The sequence below is a fragment of the Camelus bactrianus genome, chromosome 28 (genome assembly GCF_048773025.1).
Source record: "Camelus bactrianus isolate YW-2024 breed Bactrian camel chromosome 28, ASM4877302v1, whole genome shotgun sequence".
Taxonomy (NCBI): domain Eukaryota; kingdom Metazoa; phylum Chordata; class Mammalia; order Artiodactyla; family Camelidae; genus Camelus; species Camelus bactrianus.
In genome coordinates, this window is record NC_133566.1 from 15,703,076 (window position 1) to 15,719,235 (window position 16,160).

Sequence of the window (16,160 nt, forward strand, 5' to 3'; positions counted from 1 at the left end):
GGACCTTCCTGACCTCCTCTGCACACAGGGCTTGGCCTTAGGACTGGGTAGGACTGAAAAAGCAAATGGCTGTTTTGTCTTTCTGAGTTCAAGGGCAGCTTAGCTAGACCCCTGTGGTGGGAGAACTTGTGAGCTGGCCCAGGCAGGGGTGCAGGAAGAGGGTCTCGATGGGGAGGGCTTGGAGGTGGGGGAGATCACACTTGTGGATTTTGTCTGATTCTGGTTCCAGGGCTCCTCGAGCGTGCGGTGTGAGGAAACCATCTGGCCAGCGTGGTAGGGTCTGCCCTAGCTCTAGCTTTTTGTTCTGAAAACAAATGCTTCCTGTCCTGAGTGGAGCTGAATATTGTTCTGGGCACTGGAGCCCCAGGTGTGTCCCTGAGGAGGGAGCCGCCTGGTCCCAGTGCCGCTGTGATGTACATGCACGTTGTGGGTGAGAGCAGTGGCCTCGGCTAGCTGCTTACCCGCTGTGAGCCACCTCCCTCCTCACAGACACCCCTTCCCTCTGTTTTCCTCTGACCTCAGAGCCCCTTAGAGCCGAAGAGCCCCCGAAGACTAGAGGTGGCACATAAAGATGACATCACTCCCCGTCCTTGTGAGTCTTGTCTGAAAGGCTGGCACTTTCAGCCTTTCAGTGTTGTCAACCCCTCAAATTACAAGGTGGCTCTCTGTTACAAAACTTGTTTATTTCAGCGGAAGATTACAACTCAGCCCATCTTATTGGAAGTGGTTTCTGAACAGAACGGCCAGGATATCCCCAGCCCCTAGAAACAAGGAGCCGGCAGGAAGCCCGGGGTAGGGCTGTTGGTAGGCAGGACAAAAGCCAGGCAGACATGGGAGAATTAGTCTTGTGGGGCTGGCAGTTCTGGAAAAATATCTCGCAGGTGATTCCTGGGTTCCTGGAGGAGTTTCAGCTTATGGTCTGTTGTTGGCTTTAGGTTCTGATGGTGAGTGGTGAGGGTGGAAGAGTTGGCGCTGCTGGTGTTTGGTGAATTGTTGATATTGGCATATATTTGAATGGGAGCACTCAGCCGAAGTTCAGGTTTGATCCAGCTCATGGCCAAATAGTTCTGGAGAAAACAGGCAACAGTTAGCCTGCAGTAGCAACCCGAGGGCTCTCTCTTGAGTCCTCCCAAGAGCGACCAGTGCCTTTGTCCCTGTCCCCAGGGTTGTCACTCACCGGAGCTGAATAGATAAAGTTGAACAGCAGAAGCCCTATAATTGCAATGATCAAGATGATGATGATTTTGAAGCGGTAGCGTTTCCAGAAAACATGGAAGAAGCTTGTAATGGGTGACTGAAACCACATGACCAAGGGGTTGGTGCGTCTGTCCGTGAGCGGAGGAGATGGCAGAGAATGGAGGGCAGAGGGAACTTTCAGTCAAGTAATCCAGAGCAAAGGGCTTTCATTTTAAAAAAAAAAAAAGCAACTTCTGCTCCCTCCCCCACCCCAGCTGTTCTCCCTTGATTGTAACTGAGCGTTGGAGCTGGAGCAGCAGGAAGTAGTCATACCCTGGTCACCACCCCACACAAACTGCTGGGCCCAGCAGCTCAGCCTTGTGAGCCCAGAAGAAAGGCTTGATTCCTTGGCCCTGTAGGACCCTTACAGGGGCGGATGGAGAGTCGGGTATTGGTTGGGTTCCGACTGGCCTTGTCCTGCTGGCTTGATTAAGGCTTCCTTCTCTGTCAGAATCTCCAGAGTCATCTTCACTTTACCCTAGAAACACCATGAGCAGTGGGAGGTTGAGTTCAGCGGCAGGAGCGAGAATGGTTTTAGTACCTCTTCCCAGGGTCCAGAAAGGAAAAGGGATTTTGCCAAAGGCCCCAGAAGTCTGTTAGAGCCAAGTTCTGTGGCCTAGCAGTCAGCCCTATTCCTATGTGACAGGCACCTTCCCCAGTTCCTACCGACAAGCGCCATTTGCCATCATCGAGGACCTGGCAAGGCCACCAGCCGGTTACAGTCTTCATCTTAAAGAGGGAGAAGTGCTCGTACTGGAGGAAGTGGGGCCACTTGGGGTCAGCATCCATCATCCTGATGGAGCACAGCTTGGCGTGCCGGGCTGGGAAGGGCATGTCAGACAAATCCAGCTCCAGGACCCCTGCACCCAGAGAGACACTGTCAGCAAGGAGGAGCTCCCTGTCCGGTGGTCCTGGGCCCTGTGCTGGGATCTCACCTAGGAAGTCATCACTGGAGAAGATGTTGTTGTCCCAGATCTGGATGATGAGCCGGGCCGGGAACGTCATCATTGTGGGGTCCAGGCTCCATATGTAGTCCTGGAGGACGGCAGGAGAGCGTGTTAGCGGCCTGTCTCCTCTGAGAGTTCCCTCGGCCACTTAGTAGCCCACTATCTAGCTGTGATGGGCTGACTGTCAAGGAAGAGGCTTTCCACCTGAGGCCACATTCGAAATGTTCTAGTGCAGCTCACAGGCCTCTGAAGGGAGGACGGGGAGGAGCTCGCGCTGCCCAGGGCCTGTTACCTTCTGGCTCAGGACGCACACTTGCTCTGCCGCCAGGTAGTCCAAGGTGAAGATGAACCTCCAGTTGAAGATGCCCTCCCCCGTCAGGGAGTGGTAGTGGATATCTGTCTTCTGCGTGTCCTTCTCTAGCCCGAATAACCACCTGGGGCCAGAGTCCTTTCACCTGGGGCTCAGGTGTGTTGTCCCCACCCCCGCGCAGGAGCCCTGTGTTAAGGGCTGCCCAGTAGACACCAGGCACTGGTGGAGGTGGAGGGACGTCACCCCGGATCACAAGGACTGGGAGGGAGAGGACTGGGGGGATCTGAGCAAACTCTGCCAGCCTCCTCACCCTTTGACATAGATGTCGCTTATCTTCTCGTTACTTAGACTGTTCCGCTTCAGGTCCACGTGGGCAGTTCTCCAGATGACACAGCGCAGCTCGTACCTGCAGCCACTGTTCTCTGAGGCTTTGCTGAGGACTAGCTCCCCGGCTGCAGCCTCGGTGATGTAGGAGAGGCCTGGGAGGCTGCCCTCCACGCAGGAAGCTCCCCAGATTCCCAGCAGAGAACTCCTGTGACTGAGTGTTGGAATCCACTGGTGCTCCGCACCCTGGGAGGGCCGCACTGCCCGATGCAGTGCCTGGGAAGTGGATGTCACTCACCTTTTAGGTTTTCTGGGCCTGATGTTGACCGGGGGGCCAGGAGGCCCCAGCTTGTTGGGGAAGATGTCCACCCACATTTGCACCTTTCCCTAGAGTGGAGATGGATTAGCTGGCTGGGGCTTGCTAGCCCGTTCCTGGCATATTGGCCTGGGGAGCCCTGTCCCAGGTCCCGAGGTCTGCTGAGGCTGTTTCCACCCACTGAGCGGTGGGGTATCGAGGTGTCTGTTAAGGTGGGGTGGACCTCAGACAAGAAGTCAGCACACCACCCAGCAGCTTCCCCTTTTTTCTTTTTTTGGCTGGGGCAATAGTGCAGTAAGGCTGGTAGCATCTGGTGGCTTCATGGCTGATGGCTGTGGTGCAGGGATGTCACTTGTAACTGAGGTTTGGAGAGTCGATGCCAAGTAACAGGTCACACCAGGCAGCCTCTCTGGACGGGGCTCCAGAATGGGACCGGGGCTTTGTTTATCAACCACCTTAGGGGCCCTGAGTAAGAGTAAGCTAGGTGATCTCTAGGTCACTTCACCTTGTGTAACCGCATCCCAAGGATATCAAGCTATCCACCAAGCACAGAAAGCTAAGAAAGAAGGGATGGAAATAGTGAGAAAAAGAGAGAGAAAAAAGCAAAAGGGAGTGGAAGACAGTGGATCAGTGGAAGATAGATTCCTTCAAACCATGTTACCTAGTTTTAGCTTTTTGAAATTAACCCCATTTAATGAGAAAACAGGTCTAATGAGAATGGGTTTAAAAAGGACTCAGCAGAGAACTTAGTATCTGGAACGTGATATCAGCTTGAGAGATTTGGACAGTGAGGTGAGCCGTGCTGCTGGCTGGAGGGTAGAGGATAATTAGGGTGCCTGTGGGATTTTTTCCTTCCTTCTGTTTGGGGTTCCTTGTCCTGGCGAAAACAGCCTGCAATTAACAGCCAGACCAGGGTTGTAACGTCTGCACGTCTGACCCCAGGTGCTCCCTCCCTGCCCTCCCTCAGAGAGACTAAGGCGGTGCTAGTGTTGGCTGGTGGGGCACCTGAGCGCTTCCCTGCAGCTGTCACATGGCCTTGGTTTCCTGTCAATGCCTTTTCCAGTTCTGAATTTTTCTATTCTCAGCAACGTCACTGGAACTTCTTGCTTAGTAACATGCGCAGAACACAACTGTCTTCTCTGCCTGTACATCTATGGAGACCTGGCCTCTCCTTTCTCTCTCGTCCTGGATGGATGAGCTCCCTCGGCTCCTGACTGGGCCCCTCCAGTCTCATACCTGGTCGATGCCTGGCTGGCTGTCACTGTACAGTGTGCGGGTCTCCACGTGCTCAGGTACCAGCCCCTGGGTGTGCAGGAGGTACAGGGCAAGGCGTTCTTTCTTAGGTCCCAAAAAACGAGCAGAAGGGGGCTTGAGCTCTAGATTGGACAGGGATGGAAGGAGGTGGTCACAAGGTCACTAGCTGTCCTGTCTCCTGGGCCCCCCACCTTCTCCCTCAGGCTGGGCAGTGGACACGGCTATTCAGTTATCCGTTACAGGAGGGAGGGAAGGGTGGGGTGGACCTTTGGCAGGTCCTCCATCCTGGAGCCCCACTGTCTGCAGAGGCCAGGGTCTGTGCCTCCTGGCAGTGTGCTGCACTTCTCACCAAAGCTTTGCAGTCTGAATTTTTTCCCGTTGTAAAAAACAGAGTCATCCTCAGGGCTGAACAGAGGCGGAGGCAGGCCTTTCCTCTTGGCATGGTGTTCCAAGAGCACACTGGGGGGCATCTGATCCCGCCACCTGAAGGGCCCTGAGCTGTGGGGATATGTGAGGGGGAAGGGTGGGGAGGTCTTGGTCCTGGAGGACCCTCTGCTCTGAGCTGCAGGCTGACCAGTGCTGGGAGCAGGGGTGGAGACAGGTTCGAGCCCTGGTTCCCTAGCCCGGGATGTCAGCCTCTTCAAAGGGTGCTGTGGGCTCACTCCTCAACCCTCCCCTGCTCCCTTGCCCTGGTCCAGGTCCACTCTTACTGGCAGTAGGATTTGGAGAGCCCACAGCGAGCTCCAAAGCCAGACAGGAGTCGGTTTTCAAGGTCAATGACTGTGGTCCCAATCTTATCATCAGGTGAAAATAGGTCAAAGTCATACAGCTCGATCTTCAGGTCCTTCTCCAGGGGAATGGTGCAGCTCAGTTCAAACATCCTGGGCGGGGAGTTGGGGGTGGGCTGTTGTTGGAGATGCAGAGACCGCAGACCACTATATCTGCACGCCGCCCTCTCTGGCATCTCAGTCCCACGGGCCCAAGCTCCACCCCCTGTTTGGTCGTGGTGAATATGGACAGCAGAGCTTACCATCCCCCAGTTACTGCTGGGAATATCTTTATTTTTTTTTTTTAATGGAGGTACTGCGGGTTGAACCCAAGACCTCGTGCATGCTAAGCATACATTCTACCACTGAGCCATACCCCTCCTCCCTTGGGAATAACTTGATAGGCCTGGGGTGTGGGATCCTGAGCTCCCTTCCCAGGCAAAGTGTTCGAGAGTCGGGGAGCACTGGACCGCTCATCGATGCCTCTTCCATCTGTGAGACACGGAGAGTGTGTAGGACACTGAGGAATGTGGAGGCTAGAAAGGAGGGTGGGAGTTCTCTGCTTTCTGGAAGTCCTCCCGGCACAGTGTGGATGCAGGCAGGGGTGTGGGTTTGGGTGCATCTGGGCAGCTCACATGCCAAAGACGGGGTCCAGGGTGTTGGGATGGTACTTCTCCCGGTTGCCAAGCTTCGTCTCTCCCAGCTTCAGGATCACATAAGGGTCACACTGGGGTTCAGATTTAAGTGAGGGAAGGACAGGAAATGGAGAGTCGGTCCAGGTTGATCAGGGAAGGTGGGAGTGGGGCAGAAATGAGTCCCTTGTACCAGGTGGGGCCTGTGGGAAGTTGGCAGTCTGGGTGTCAGCCTGAGGGAGCTCTGGGACGCAGGGGTGTAGAGCGAGGTGTGGTGGTGAAGGACCAGGGTAGGGTGGGGCAGGACTCCGGGGAAGATGAGCACTGCAGGTTTGGGGCCCTGGTTACCAGGCCATTGGTGTCCTGGGGCTGCAGGTTGATTGCTCGCACCACATACACCCGCACCAAGCACTGCTGAGGGAAGTCCTCTTTCTTAGGCGAAAGCAAGAACTGGCGAGGGGGCTTGGGGGCTTCTGGATTCTCAGGAAAGGGGTAGACACGGAATAGGCCCTGCATGTGTGTTGGGGAGGGAAGGTATTGGCAGCCAGCCTGGCAGTGCCAGCCTGGTTCTATAAAGCCCTCCAGGAGGTGCCCTGGGTCCAGGATCAGGAGAGTGGCTTGCGTTGAGGATGACAGGGACAGAAGGCCGCGAGGACAGGTGGAGGCGGGTGCAGCAGGGATGCTCCACAGGGACCAGGGCATTTCGGAGGGGCTCTGGGCAAAGGAACTGGTTGGTAGGTGAGTTCCCAGTTCCCGCTGAAGGGAGCTGTCATCCCACCCTATCCATCCCCCTTCAGATCCGCACTTGTTTTCAGAGGCTCTCGGGCCTGGGGAGACCAGCACAGGCCTGAGCCGGGAGAGAGAAGCCCTCGCCCTGCCTGTGTAAGAGGAGGCCACCCTGAGTCCCTGCAGAGCTCAGTCTCCGCGCCCCACTCCCAGGACCATCAGGCCCTCCCTGCCCCATCCTCACAGCGAGCATGTAGAACCAGGGCTTTTATCAGAGTTTTCTGGGAGCACAAGGTGATGGGTGCAGCTAGACTGGGCTAGGACACGCACCTTGAACTCCCCTACCACGGGGCTGTCCAGCTTGGGCTGTTCCTGGTAGAGCTTGAAGGTCTGGCAGAAGTCCTCCAGGCCTTGGAAGGCCGGCACAGCCTCCAGTTCACAGTTGTACACCTGCCGGAGGGCAGGGGGGACCTGGTGGGTGTGGACGGCAGGCCAGGGCTTGGCCAGAGGGGGGTGGCTCCTCAGATCATGGGATTGAGGGACCACCCAGGTCTCACCCCAAGGCATCTAGTTCCCACAAGGGCGTGGTTGGTAGTGGTGTGGCCTGGTCTTGTGGAGACATGAGGAAACCACCTCCCAGTCCCCCTCCCAACTTGGTGGTTCCCAGAGGATTCCAGGCTAGGTTTGCTGGCCTCTCCCAGCAGATTTGCTCCTGTCCCACAGTAATCTCCCCTCCTAGGGGCCCACAAACCTTCAGGGTGTGATAGTCTTTGTACTTGTACTTCAGGGACTTGGGAGCATCTCCTGTGGCCCAGAACAGCTTGCTCCACCAGTCCACTTCGTGCTCATATTCATCCTGGCCGGGAAGAGGGGCACTTTGGCCCCAGTGGCATTCCTCTGCCCAGGGTCCTGCTGCCCCCCCACCTCCCAGAGCTGCCTGGAGTTGTTCCTTGTTCCCCAGGGCTGAGCCTACATCACCTCAGCTTTGCTGGACTTGAACCAGAACTTTTCATAGAGGTAACCTAGGAGCTGAAAAGAGACTGCAGATGAGCAGAGTGAGGCCCAGCTGCCCAGTTCACCCTCCATCATCTCTGAATTCCAAGAGGGAGCGGGGCTCGAGACCACAGCTTCCTTCCCTGGCTCCCTTGCCCTTCACGGAGGCCTTTTAATTCCGGGCTCTTAGACATAGGATTGGAGCTGGGAAGGAGGGGAAGGTTAGTTCTTAATTCTCACTGCCCGAGCTTCAGACTGAACTCTGGAAGGGCTCAGAAATGCAGAGCCTCAAGCCCCACCTACCCCAGGCTCCCTGAATCCCAGTCGGGTTTTGCTCACGATGCCCCAGGGATCCCTGTGCACTCAGGTTGGGAAGGGAATGCTCTCGAGCAGTAGTTCTGAATTTTGAAAACATTAGGATCACCTGGGGACAGGAGGAACTTGAAAAAAATGGCTGACATCTGGGTCCTATCCCCCAGCACCTGGTCAGAGCCTGGCTGGCAGGATTTTGTAAGCTCTTGGGCAACTCTAATGTGTGGTCCAGGTTGACAATCACTGTACAAGTAGGCCTCACGCTGGGGGCACAGATACCAGAGCCCTGTTTAACCTATACCCTCCTCAGGGACAAGGGCTATTTCTTCTAAATGGCATGGGGCCTCCAGCCCTTTACTCACCTTATGGTACTTTTTCACAGACAGCACTGTGTAAAGAAAGGGCAGTCGTGATCTCAGGAGAGGGGAGAAGGGGGAGGAGGAGGGACACCCACCTCGCAGGGCAGCCAGGGCCTTGCCCACCCCCGGTGCCAGCTTGTTGGTGAGGCCAGGGGAAGGGCAAGGAGAAAGGGCCATACCTGGAGGCTGTGGGGGCATGTAGTCCTCAGCCCAGGGGTCACAGAAGTAGGGCTGCAGGGAGTCAACGTTGGCCTGGCCCAGCACGGTCTGCTGGCCGAAGTCCTGGTTGTTCACCACCTTCAGCATGAGGGGCAGCGCGAAGGCCTCCTCCACAGGCATGTACTGCAGCCCCAGGGAGAGGCCGGAGCGTGAGGCTTCCCAAGAGCCAGGGCCTGCTCCCCCGACCCCGCCTGCGGCCTCCTCACCAGCATGAGGAAGAGGACTGACTCGGTGAAGTTGGGATCGGTCTGGAAGTCCCTGATGGGTTCCGTCCGCAGGGATTCCTCCCAGCATTCTACCAAGAGCTGGGGCGAACGCACCTGCTTCATGTTCCGAAGGCCCCAGACCAGGACCTGCCAGAACAGAGGAGGAGGGCGGGCAGAGGAGTGGGCAGCGCCTCTGTGATGGAGTCCTGGCCCGAGAGAGGGGGCTGTCCTGGGGGTGATGGGGCATCAAGGGGCCTATGGGGCCAGGGCACGAGGCTGCATGAAGTCAGAGTCTGAAGGCTCCCCCAGGTCTTCTGCCCTGGGAGGGATCATGAAGGTGGACCGTGACTGCCCTTCACTGACTCCCAGGGCCCCTTATGTATTGCCCTTCTTCCCCACTGCCCATCTGGCCTCTAATCATTTTTCTCAGGGGTGACTTCCTGCTGCTGGCTGCCTCCCCAGCCCTCAGAGGCAGGGGTGCCCCAAGTTCCTTAGGCGTCCTGAATGCCATCTAGCTCGTGGCTGACTTGGTCCCACAGAACTCCATGGCCAGTCAGTGAGCCAGCACCCTGTAATCTTGCTCTCAGCTGGCAGGAACTGGGCACCCCGGGAAATGTCTACACCCTACTCGGGAGGGCTGCCTCGGGACTAGAGTGGGAACCAGTTGGGTTGCCTGATCTCGGCTCCAGTGCCGGGAGGACCTGACCATCTTTTATCTTTGCCAGGTTTGTGGCCAGGCACGTGGGTCCTGACATGGGGACCTCCAGGCTACTCTCAGAAGAGAGGTGAGAAACATCCTGGCACTTGGAGTCAGGGCCTGGCCCAAATTCTGGGGCTGCCACTGAGCCCCTGTGTCACTTGGGGTGTTGTTTCTCAGAGCCTGTTTTCTTCTCTGAAAAGTACTGCCTGCTGCTTGGGGGCCATGAGAGGCTCACACATGATGAATGGACTGTCTGTCTACAACCCACTGCAGAGATGTGCATTAAAACACTTTATTCTATCAGAGCTTCTGCTTTTCATTTCTCTCCTGTCTCCGTCTCTCTCACATGGGATCTCCTTGGGGTCCGAGCTTTGGATCCAGTGGGCGGAAGGCCCAAGAGGGTCAGCAGAGCACACCCCGAGGTGCCCGGCTGCTCCAGGTGATGCTCGGATCCCGCCCGTCTGCCCCGCCCACCCCGTCATCACCTCGACAGCCATTTTCCTTAGTGTGGGCTGGATGCTCTTGGGGAGTGTGTAGATCCCATTCTTCCAGGGAACACTTAAGACTGGCAGCTTCTGTCTGAGACTCTGAAGGGATGAGGGCGAGAGCAGGAAGCATGAGGCCCCGCTGGACTGGTTCTCCTGTCCCCCATTCCCCACTCCAGGAGGGCTCAGCTGAGGCAGTCCTGGAGCCCTGTGAGCAGAAGCTGACAGGGGAGTTAGGGAGAGGTTGGGCAGGCTGGCCCCACCAAGCTCAGTGTACTGGTTCCCAGGCCCCAGAGCTTTCCTGAGGGGCTGGAGGTGGGGACCGCTGGCTGTGGGAATGCGGGGCAGGGTGGGGGCACTGAGCACCACACTTCCCAGCCAGGACCTCTCTCCCAGCACCTCAGTCTCAAGGACGAGCTCACAGGACGCCAAGATCTCGCCTTCCTCGTCCTCTAACCCTTTTACAAGGGGGTGCCACCTCATGGGGGGCAGGATCCGGTTTTGCACATCCAGCCAGACCACCGGGGACCACATGCTCCGTCCCCACAGGCTCTCCTTGCCCTGGAAAGAAGGGGTAGTTTACAAAACACGGAGGCCGTACTGGCAGAGTTCTGGCTCCTCCTGGAAGCCTGACAGCCCTAGGGTAAGGGCTTACTTAAGCACGTGACACCACTGCGAATTGGGCACTTTGTGAAAATCCTCCCGAGGTGACACTCCTCGGAGCTCTGCCCCACCCAGCCCATGGTACCTGGGAGTCTCGCTGCCACAGTTCCAACACTACAAGTGGGGGTCTCTCTTTGGTGTCCTGGGGGTCCTCGTACAGGAGGAGGTGCTGGAAGATGAGCGTCTGGGCCCACGTGGGGGCTGCAGAGCTCCTCAGGGTTTGGGTACGCTGGCTGTGGTTCAAGAAGACCAGCCGAATGAAGGGCCCTGGGGGTGGAAGGGGAGGAGAGTGGTGCCTTCGCACTGTCAAGTGAGGCTCTGCTCTCCTCTGCTGCTGCCACCGCTGGACCAGGTACCCTGGGCGGCTCAGGCTGGACAGCCTTAGCCACTCCAGCTGCCCAGGAGGCCACCTCAGTATAAGCCACAGAGCAGATGGGCACGGAGCCAGAGGCCATCCGTGTCTGTCTTACACTCTCACAGTTGGGGCCCAGGTGGCACAGACACGGAGGGGGTCTGGGGACCAGGCTCCCTGTGGCTGCCCTTCCACAGCATCAGTCAGTGGCCTTGGCATCAAGGAACATGGTGTGGCCCCCTCGATGTGGGTGCTGACGCCCAGCGGAGACAGCTCCCAGCAGATGCCTCATCCAGCAGGCTCGGACCCTCATCCAGCAACCTGGATCCCGACCACCAGGGCCACTACCAGCCCAGGAGGGGAGCATCTGACTCACTGGAACCCTCCCACGGGTCCTCCACACAGGGCCAGAAATTGCCACACCTCCTCCCCTCCCCTCATCTTCTCTCTAACTCGAGAGACAAGTGGTTGCCAAGCGTGTCATCCTCTCTCTTGCCCTCGTCTCACCCTCCTCTGCCTGCAAACTCCTCCTCCCTCTTCAAGGCTCAGCTAAGTGGTCTCCACTGGGCTGAAGCCCCCCCCCCCATTGTTGATTTCATGGGGTTGGGGACACACCTCAAGAGCAGCCCTGCCTTATATTCCTTGCTTTTGTATCTTTTTCCCAAACGAGGGCCATGAGCTGCTGGGGACGAGGGGCTGCTTGTTTGTCACTCCCCTCCTTACCACATCCTTTGTACTGCTGGAGGGGTACATCAAGGGGCCCTTGGGAAGCTGGGGAGAAAAGGGGCCCACACTTACCCTGGAATGTCTGGATCTGGTTGGACATAAGGTTGCGGGCCTGGTAGATGTAGCAGAAGAGCTGGTAGTAATGGGGCCCTGGGACAGAGAGGAGCCGTGTCTGCCAGCTGCCCCCAGGATCCCCACCCACTGCCCCCTGCCCTCAGGTCCTGGGCCCCTGGGGCCACCTCTGCAGACTCTCAGTTGGATGCTCACTGTTGAAGACGCAGTAGATGAAGGGCAGGTTGGGGGGCTGGGTGATCTCCACGGGAGCCCTCTGGGAGCTCCGGATTCTGCCCAGTGTCCGTGACGATGACACCTTGTTCACTTCCCTCTCTGTTTGCTGTTCTAGATCTTTACCCTGTGCCCAGGACAGACTCCCTGAGGCTCTTGGGTGCTTTTCCTGTGTCATCTAGCCCAGGCCCAGGTCACCCTTCTCCCCATCCAAAGCCCAGGGGTGTGGATCTGGGGCCTAGGTTCCCCCACCCACAGCGGTCAGCGCATCTGACCACCTGAGGCATCTCTGGCTGACTGCCACACCAGGTGGGGCCCTGGCTCTGGGAGGTAGGGTGACAGGGCAAGCCCCTAGCCCCTGGGGCTTTACCAAGGATCCCTCCAGGAGGAATATGGGTGCAATGCCCTTGACCTTGTTGGGGGCCAGCCTGCGGTGCCAGCAGCGGCGGCGGAAACGGCTCTGGGGCTGAGGGTTCAGGTGGAACTTGGAGCCAAAGACACCGTACTCCCAGCCCATCTCATCCTCAGCCAGGCCAGGGTGGTGCTGCAGCGGAGAGAGCAGAGTCACCCTCTCACTACGGCGCATGATGGGGCCCGCCCAGGATCCTGCCCGGTCTCTGCCCAGGCGGCCCCTCACCAGCTGCAGGAAGGACAGGGTCTCCTGCTCGTGGCTCAGTCCCCCGTGGTTCCGGTAGCGCATCCGCACCCAGCGCCGCCGCCGGCGTGAGTAATAGGTCTTCTCTACCGAGTTCCAGATTTTGGGCAGGCCCGAGGGCTGGATCCCCACTCCGTACTCCCAGCCTGTGGGGCCAGGAATGGCCCGTGGGTGCCCAGGGGCCTACAGCCTTGGAGGCTTGGACAGGCCTGCGAAATGGACCCAGAAGTGCAGGCCAAGGTGCCAGAGAAGAACCTTCCTTCTACAAAGGGAGGTGCAGTCACACTGTGTCACCTGGATGGCCTGGTCCCAACTGCCCATCTTACAGATGAGGAAAGTGAGGCTCAGAGATGTCCCAGGACTTGCACAAGGTCACAGGGCCCGTAAGTAGCAGAGGCTGTGTCTCAAGCCCAGGTCTTCTGACTTCCAGCCCATTGCTCCTTCCCTGGAGCCCCCTGGGGTGAACCCAGGCTCCTGTTTCCCATGCTTACCACCTGCCCTGTCTCAGAACCAGGGCCCACTCTCTGGAGGCTGGGGACGGCCCAGAAACTCAGGCCCACCGCACTCAAGAGCTTGTTTGTTTTCAGCTCCAGACCCTTCCTCGGCCCCTGACCAGAGGACTGACCCTCATTGTCCACCGCGTGGTTCAGCTCCACAGCCCAGTTCTTGTTCACATGCCAGCCTTGGGGGCACTTCATATTCTCCCGGGCCTCCATGGGCTCTCCATCCTGTGGGTGGGCACAGAAGGGGGCCGAGGGCCGTTCTGCTCACCTACCATGGCCATGGTGGCCGCTCATCTGCTGGAGCTGACAGCGCTGTGATGTCGGATGCCACCCACATGTTCATTTACTATAGATGAAAAATAACCATACTAATGACTGTGAAAGCAACATAGTATGACCGACTCTCAGCTGGATGCTGCTGGCTGCCCAGGCCCAAGTCGGCTCTGTCCTCGAGGAGGGGACACCAGCGTGTGTGAGAGATGGGTTAACCCGTCACTGTCCAATCAGGGGCCACCAGCCTCTTGGGGCTACTTAAATTTAAATTAACTAAAATGAAACAAAATTCAAAGTTCAGTTCCTCACTCTCACACATGTGGACAGTGAAGATAAAGAACATTTGCACCATCACAGAAGGTTCTGTTGGACAGCGCTAGCTTAGACGACCCCAAATGGATTCTCTCCTTCAGAGTAAAAGCGCCACATTGAAAGGCAATAGGAGACAGCACCGACACTTGATCTTCTGGGCTTAAGTAGGGTATCTCTTCCTGGCATCTTGGGATCCAAACCCCATCAAGGCTCGGCCAGGGTCCCCTCAGTGTGTGGGGAGTAGGGCTCAGATGATAACCCCTGATCTGCTGCTCCTTCCACTGAGACAACCCAGCTTCCCGGGTGCTCACCAGGTTGCATGGCTGGCCCCCCCCACAAGGCTGCTCACCGCGTCCGTGTTGGGGACAGCAGCAGGCACCCAGGCCCCCGTCGCATCTCGGTGTTGGTTCTCGTACACCTCCTCCAGCACCTGGCTCTTGTTGATGTCTGTGTCCAGGAGGAGTCTGGGGACAGTGCGACCCCACGTTCCCAGCACGTCTCCCTGAACTTGCAGGTCCCTGGGGGCCTCTTCTACTGACCACGCACTCTTGTGCTTGGTCGCCCCCCTGCTCTGGGAAAGGCTCGGTGGTGGGGCCCGGCATGCAGGGTAGGGTGGTGGGCAGGCTCCCTGTCTTGTGCGCCCCAGCCCCCGGGACCAAGTGGCAGTGGCTCTGTGCCCAACTCTCTGAGCTGCTGCTCACTGGCCCTCCCGGGTGAAAACAGGTCCCAACTCCAGAGCTGCATGCCTGGGGACACACAGGCCCCAGCCCCACACCCCGGCCTTACCTCCTCTGAGGCTCCACTGTCCACTGCCCCTGCCAGTGCCACTCGGGGGGCTCCTTGAAATCCTCCTTAGGGAGGGTCTTGTGCCCCATGACATCCGAGAAGTTGGGGCAGCGGCGCAGCCCTTGCTGCCCCCACTGGTCTTTGAACTTGGCCTGGTTCTCGTACTGGGGGAGGGGAGGCCATCAGTGCCTGCTGCCCCCACCCCAGCACACCCACAGCCCACCCTAGGCTCCCCATGCTAGGCTGCAGGTGCCTCCTAGAAACCGGTATTCAGACAAGAAAGGGCAATGTGGCCCCTATGCCGGGGCCAGGAACCTGTGTTGTTGCTCATGCAGGCTGCACTGTCCCCACCATCAATCAGCTTGGGTGGCCTCCGCTCCTCAAACGCTCACTATGGCCAGGCCCTTGCCAAGGGCATTGCATGAACTCTCTGCTATCATCTGCACACTCCCATTTCACAGGTGAGGAGACTGAGGCTCAGAGGTCACCTCGACCCCAGGTTGCTCAGATATCAAGTAGTAGAATAGGGTGGGTGTGAGAGCCTGGTGGCAACTGCGATGTGACCTGCTGTCCCGGGGAACCCAGTCTTGCTCCACCACTGCCCTGTCTTCACTGCCTCTGGGTCCTTCTCCCTGCTGGGCACGCGGCCCTTGTTCCCCGCACTCATCCTAAATCCCGCTCCATCTCAGTGCCCACAGGCCCTGCAATCTATCCATTCACAACATGCAACTTAGGAATCATAAAATATGTTTTAGCTCAGTAAATTAAAAGCCTGAAACTTTCTAAAGTTATTTCCTTTCTGCTGAGGACCTTCTGAGCCGCGTCCTCTCCTCCTCTGATCGTAGCGCAGCCCTTGGTCAGCTGCTCACCCACCCCTGGGTTTATGGTTCTGTGGGAAGCGGCCTCACTCCCTGCTCCTTTGACTGTTGCAGGCCTCTCCCTCCCCAGGGCCACCAGGCTGGCCTGCAGGACCCAGCTGGCACGGGCAGGGGTCTGGAGCTGCCACGTTGCTGACAGATGAGGCCCCCTGCAAGCCGGACCCTTGCTCACCTCATGTCCTGAGCTAACCGGGAGGCACTCCTAACAAGCCTCCGTCCGGGTGGGAGTGACCGGCCCCAGGGGACCACTCAGCCGCCCTCCTGTCACCTCATGACTGCGGCTTGTCGACAAAAGACTGCTTTCGTCTCTGCCACGTCTCTCTATAAGAGCCCCTTTCACAGCTCTCAGATTCTGCCGGGGACGTTTTCCTCCGCCTTCGGAGCTGGGCTACTGGGGTGTCACCCCACCGACTGCCCCAGCCCCAGCCTGGCTCACCGTCTCCGCGTACACGACCACGTCGCCCTGGCGGAGCAGCTGCAGATCCTTGCTGTCCTTCACGTTGCCGAGCCACATGCAGACCCGGAGCTGGCCTGGGAGCGTGTCCTTCTGTCCTTCACCCTCTGGGTACTGAGTCGGAGGCAGGTCAGCAACCCCCCTCAGGGGCAGGGGTAGGGGTGAGAGAGGGGCACACACACCTGCCCCTTCACCCTGAGCCCTGGGAGCAGCGGCCTCACGGTGAGCTGGGGCACAACACAGAGGCTGGTGTGGGGTGGCAGGGAGAGGGGCAGCGCTGCCTAGGGAATCTGGGATGGCTCCATGGAGGAGCGGTGCTGATGGCGGCATTGACAGTGATGCTTGCTACGCCCCAGGCTCTGTGCTGCGTGCTGCATGTGCAGTGTATGCTCTGATCCCACTCACCACCATGAGGTGGGCATCATTATCACCAGGCCCATTTCACAGAGGGGCAGACTGAGGCCTGGACATGGCCAGGAGTTGGCCC

The 16,160-nt window shown here is 58.1% G+C and overlaps 1 protein-coding gene across 1 annotated transcript in view; it reads right to left on the bottom strand.

The window, feature by feature from the left end:
* Positions 1-383: 383 nt before the first annotated feature.
* FER1L5 (fer-1 like family member 5) overlaps positions 384-16,160 on the bottom strand; it is a 31,350-nt gene continuing 15,573 nt past the window's right edge. Inside the window, 30 exon segments of the mRNA XM_074354474.1 lie at positions 384-1,067; positions 1,178-1,325; positions 1,605-1,714; positions 1,903-2,096; positions 2,172-2,271; positions 2,476-2,617; positions 2,804-2,899; positions 3,116-3,204; positions 4,370-4,509; positions 4,737-4,885; positions 5,098-5,268; positions 5,790-5,881; positions 6,135-6,296; positions 6,843-6,962; positions 7,264-7,368; positions 7,491-7,541; positions 8,180-8,205; positions 8,356-8,518; positions 8,602-8,748; positions 9,787-10,347; positions 10,535-10,716; positions 11,600-11,677; positions 11,795-11,956; positions 11,959-12,011; positions 12,091-12,356; positions 12,450-12,613; positions 13,093-13,195; positions 13,905-14,019; positions 14,342-14,505; positions 15,656-15,787. Coding sequence (XP_074210575.1) covers positions 840-1,067; positions 1,178-1,325; positions 1,605-1,714; positions 1,903-2,096; positions 2,172-2,271; positions 2,476-2,617; positions 2,804-2,899; positions 3,116-3,204; positions 4,370-4,509; positions 4,737-4,885; positions 5,098-5,268; positions 5,790-5,881; positions 6,135-6,296; positions 6,843-6,962; positions 7,264-7,368; positions 7,491-7,541; positions 8,180-8,205; positions 8,356-8,518; positions 8,602-8,748; positions 9,787-10,347; positions 10,535-10,716; positions 11,600-11,677; positions 11,795-11,956; positions 11,959-12,011; positions 12,091-12,356; positions 12,450-12,613; positions 13,093-13,195; positions 13,905-14,019; positions 14,342-14,505; positions 15,656-15,787 — 4,413 coding nt within the window. The 3' untranslated portion in view covers positions 384-839.